Source organism: Pseudomyrmex gracilis, unplaced genomic scaffold, assembly GCF_002006095.1.
Source record: "Pseudomyrmex gracilis isolate BER0280 unplaced genomic scaffold, ASM200609v1 scaffold_1129, whole genome shotgun sequence".
Classification (NCBI taxonomy): Eukaryota; Metazoa; Arthropoda; class Insecta; order Hymenoptera; family Formicidae; genus Pseudomyrmex; species Pseudomyrmex gracilis.
The window spans coordinates 12,382-17,390 of NW_018021713.1; the positions used below are offsets into that span (position 1 = coordinate 12,382).

The 5,009-nt window shown below is 31.9% G+C and overlaps 1 protein-coding gene across 2 annotated transcripts in view; it reads right to left on the reverse strand.

The window, feature by feature from the left end:
* LOC109861896 overlaps positions 1-4,384 on the reverse strand; it is a 9,285-nt gene extending 4,901 nt beyond the window's left edge. Inside the window, exons 1-3 of one of the 2 annotated variants that reach the window (XM_020441738.1) lie at positions 4,070-4,384; positions 3,766-3,886; positions 2,633-2,963 (exon numbers count right to left, since the gene is read on the reverse strand). In XM_020441738.1, the coding sequence (XP_020297327.1) occupies positions 2,633-2,963; positions 3,766-3,886; positions 4,070-4,098 (481 nt within the window). In that variant the 5' untranslated portion in view covers positions 4,099-4,384. Of the gene's footprint in view, positions 1-2,632; positions 2,964-3,765; positions 3,887-4,069 lie in introns of those variants that run through there. The other variant, XM_020441739.1, reaches the window with a different exon arrangement.
* Between the last annotated feature and the right edge of the window lie 625 nt (positions 4,385-5,009).

A 5,009-nucleotide genomic window follows, 5' to 3' on the forward strand; every position in this document is an offset into this window, starting at 1 on the left:
AGCACATAGAGACAAAAAACGCAACAACTCTGTTGGCACATACATGAGACTATTGCGGCCAAAATGATTCCATATATGTTAGTGAAATTGATAACAAATAGATGGTCGATAGCAAGCAGATCTGCTTTAGCAATACTGTGACCAAACAGTCCGCAAAACCGTATCAGCATCTGTTTATGACAAAACGTTGACCGCAGTCGGGTCGATCTGTTGAACGCATTGACGACAGATTGCCAAGCAGATCTGTTCGTGTATATGTGCGGACTGTTAGCACGCAAGACTACTAAACTGTCTGTTTGACATTTAGACAACAAAATGACGATTATCTGCGATCATATCTGTCGCCTGTGTTGATAACAGATTGTTAACAAACGTTGAACAGTCTTTTACAGTTAGACCTTGTTTATGCGGGCATTAACTGTTAACTTATACTGGAACCGGTAAAGTTCTACTGTAAAATTTTAATACTTCTGTTTATACGCATTCGGCAATGAAGCAATCATAAATTTAATGTATTATTCTCGTATTTGTTGAGTAATATGAAGCAATGAGTGCTTTCCAGCTACGTACAGTCGACATTGTGTAACACAATGTCCACTAGTGCGAATGAGATACACTGATATGCTCTTTCTCAAGCTAATAAACAGTATGTTATACATTTAATTTTCTCAGAAATTTGACGTGGTAGATCAATTTCGCCGCCGGATTCGTTTTCAGTGACCAAAAATTCATTAAAAAACACTTTGTTTATTCAAGTATCAGCATATATTAACAAAACATTTATTCGCGTTGTAAAAATGTACTCTCTTTAAATTATATTTAAGAATAATAAAAAAAGTATTTTTATTTATTGTTGCAGGTACATTGCATTGCAACATTTTTAGTAAAATAATAATTGAAATAAATAATAAATTAAATGTAGGATAGCTTGAGAATAAATAGATAAAAATAATTATATGTTAGTAAGGAACACAAGTGGTCTCGAGTTGCGGATTGAGTGCAGGAACTGCGAATATGGAGGTCTCGAGTTCAAATCCCGCTATCACATTTAGGATTTTTTCAGATTCGGTCTCTTTCAATGGAGTTCATCGGTTGATCAACGAGCTGAATCAGGCTTTTAGAAATTAATTCGAGTGAAATCTCGAATTAATTCTCTTGCGATAAGTCGATATACCACTGATTTTCTTTTTTTTTTTGTAGTAATTCCACTTGGATTCTAGGGGACAGATCTGATCTGCGTTTGGTAACAATCTGTCGGCGCTTCTAACGGCAGATTTAGTCTGTATTTGCTACTGTTTTGTTGACAGTTTTGGTAACAGATATGATGTGTATTTGGCGCGATTTTGGCGCCAACAAACGATCACCAAATCTGTTCTGGATTTGATGCGTCACTTTGGCTTTGCTTTGCTAGTGGCAGACTTGTTATGATTTTGGTCTCATTTTGACATCTCACATGTTTGACAGATATGGTCGCCAAACCATATCCTAATGAAGACACAGATGGATATAGATTTGGTCTACAAATTTCGCCGGCGGTTGGCGACAAAACCGCGACATCTCGCAACCAAATTGTTTGCCGGGAATCTATATAATTGGTATATAACCTTTCAGTTACTACTGCAACAGTAATATAACATTTTAGTAACATGTTATAATATATTTTAGTAACATGTTAGTCAGATTATATAACTGCAATTTAGTATGAGTGGGAAATTACAACTAACGTGAACGTTATATGTAACAAACACGTTATATTACTTGTTACTTTCCGTTTCATTACGGCAATGTTACGTTTATGTATCTGTGTTTGCTGGGATGATACCTTACCAATATTAACATTTGGTAAAATTTATTAATTTTCACTTTGTTATATACAACTTATTGTTGTCTATTTTAAACAACTAAGGTAATAAACAGCTGATTGTTGAACTGAATTGTGTTATTACCATGTTTTCTTTAACCTAATCTTACACATCACTGTCTTTTTGGATTTCTAACAATTATTTTCTTTTTAGTTGTGGAAAGGTCTTTTCATTTTTTGCACAGTGATTTCCAAATTCTTAAAGAATGTTTTCATAAATTATTATTTTTATCTTTATATTTAAACTTAAGATACTAAAGTGATATTGCAATATATACTATACGTAATTTGCGATATTACTTCAATATTTCAAGTTTGAATATAGATATAAAAATAATAAGTTAGGAAAACATTCTTTAACTTAGGAATCACTGTGCAAATAATAAAAAGACACTTTCCTCACACTTGAAAAAAAAACTTGTTAAAAATCATTACTGTATAAAAATAGCGATATTCGCACTTTCGTTTCTCGAAAACTAGATGGTAAAAAATTTTGAAAAAATTTAGGTGTGTAAGAATCGGTTTCTTAAACATATCCTCAAAATTTGAAGTCATTTTCTATATTTCGGCAAAATCGACCGAACCTCATCAAAAACTTCAATTACAAACTTTTATGTTATTTACTTCTATGTTATTTACTTTTAATCTATGCTATTATACACATGTAAAAATAATTTATTTATTTTTTCCAAGTGTTTGTTTTATTAAAGAACATATAAAGAGTCATTCTTCTTTATAACCGCAATAAGTGTTACTTGCAGCATAACTTACCTACACCTTGCAAAGTTCTATCCCATGATATAGATGATTGTGGTTCCATTATTGATGGACAAATAGTAGAACTGTCACATGGCAATTCGTACAAAAAAATAACTAATGTGACAATGCATAATAATATAGATGCAAACAAGCAGAAACATCTCATAGGTGACATTTCTTTTCTTTTCCAAAAATCATCTTGTTCATTTCCCTCAATTATCATTATTGGTATATCATCTTGATAATACTTAACTGTGTTTTGCCGAATTCTTGTGCTATTTTCTTGATTTTTTGTTTCATCCAGGGGGTAAAAGATGCCATTTTCATAGTTTGTATGTGATTCCTAAATAAAAATATGCAATTATTTAAAATAGAGAATACTTTTACTAATAATTGAAGTAAGAAAGATAAACTGCGTAATTATCTTGGACTTTTTAATACTATATTGAGTAATTGATAAGTATCTAAAAAGATGCATGAACACTGACATCGCATTACTGTTGTTATTAACAAGTTTCATCTTCTAAAGTTCAGAAGAACAAATATTAAATGCCAACTCATTATCACACATAGTGTTTGTGTGACACCTTGCTCGAGTAAACACTATCAGTGATTTTGATAAGCTTACACTTTAATTGTAATGACTAAACTTTATAAGTTGGACTTCAAATTGCTGCCTCATCTGCTTTATGTGTCAGATATGATTCTATGTTATTTCTATTTATTTTTAAATCTGAAAACTGGTTCAGTAAAAAGAAATTTTCAAACAACAATAAAATCATCAATATACTGTGGCTAGCTGTTACACAAATACTACATGCAATAATGAGCCAGCATTTGACATTTGTTCTTTTGAAAGATGAAACTTGTTAATGACAACAGCAATGTGTTATTATTGTCGCTATCTATGCATTGTTTCGGATACTTATTAATCATCCCATTTACATTTATTATATACAGCACTCAATACTTTTTATATACACGTCCTGTTTAATGTATTTGCTTGCGCGCATGATCTATAGTATATGTAACGTGTACTATAGATAAATGCGCGCATATGCATGAAACGGAACGCATCCTATGATTATCTTGTAAGCAATAAACGTATAATTACTTTTGCATTTTATTGTGTATCAATATCTTACCGGTATTATCGTAGTATTATCGACCTTAGAAACAATATCATTGGATTGTGTTAAATGTTCTTCCTCATCTTCTGTATCGGTATTGCTTATACTTTGTGGAAGAGGAGTGTAACCTTTGCCGCTATGATCGATCGACATGTCAAATTTCAGACAAATGTTACGTTTTTATAATGCTTTCAAAACGCTTTTTAAAAATATTTTATCGTACAGTCTCGACTACTTCATAATTATATTGTTATTCTAATAATTAATAATTCTATAAAATCACAGCACACAACTGATTTGTTGCAGTTGTAACACTAACTCCGTTTCGCAATTTAGCCAGTCTGCCATGGACCATAGTTAAAGGCTATCGTACACAAAATGACATAAGATTGGAACATGCAATGTGAACAAATTTATATAAGGTGCTCCTACTTGCTTCAATCATAGACATTTATAGGTGCGTTCAGACAACTCAACTGTTGTACAACAGTTGAATAAAATTTGCGGTTTTCAAGTTCGCTCACTGATCACAACTAGAGAGCCTCTCAGGGAGAGAGTCGTAAACTCGTGAAGTCACTGTGCAAGCAACTTTTTCCTCTGTCCAATCAGAAACGACTGTGATGTCACGAGTTTGCGACTTTCTCTCTGAGAGACTCTCTAATCACAACAGGTTACGTGCTCGCGAAGTTTAGCGCAACTTTTTGAAAAAAAAATTGAAGAAATATAATGTATTAATATACATACAGAAACGCTACTTAGAGTAAATAATACTGCTGAAATACACAAATTATTGCAAAATGGTAAATATAATTATTATTAATCTACATCTCTCTACTTTAGTACATATATGATGTATAAAAAAATTGTTAATGTATTAATTGTTTTAACCAATTGTTTAATTTTACAGAAATGTATTACTAGTGTTTATGTTTGTGTGTGCAAGTGTTTTGGCCAAAATAATTAAACAAAGTAGAAACATCTTTTACGCCCGTTTCCATTATCTCCGATTAACTTAATCGGTCGATTATTCTATTGGAATTACCAGTTGCATTAATCGTTTAGCAGAATGGACCAATCACGACTGATACTTTAATTGCCGATTAAGTTAATCGGAGATGGTGAAAACAGGCGTTAGAAATTACTAGTGTGATACCTAACCTGATCTAACTTGACCTAATCTAATCAATAATATTTATTTTGACTATATTAATCATGGTGTAAGAATAACAATTGAGTTATTCTAAAAATGCGCAGTAGAA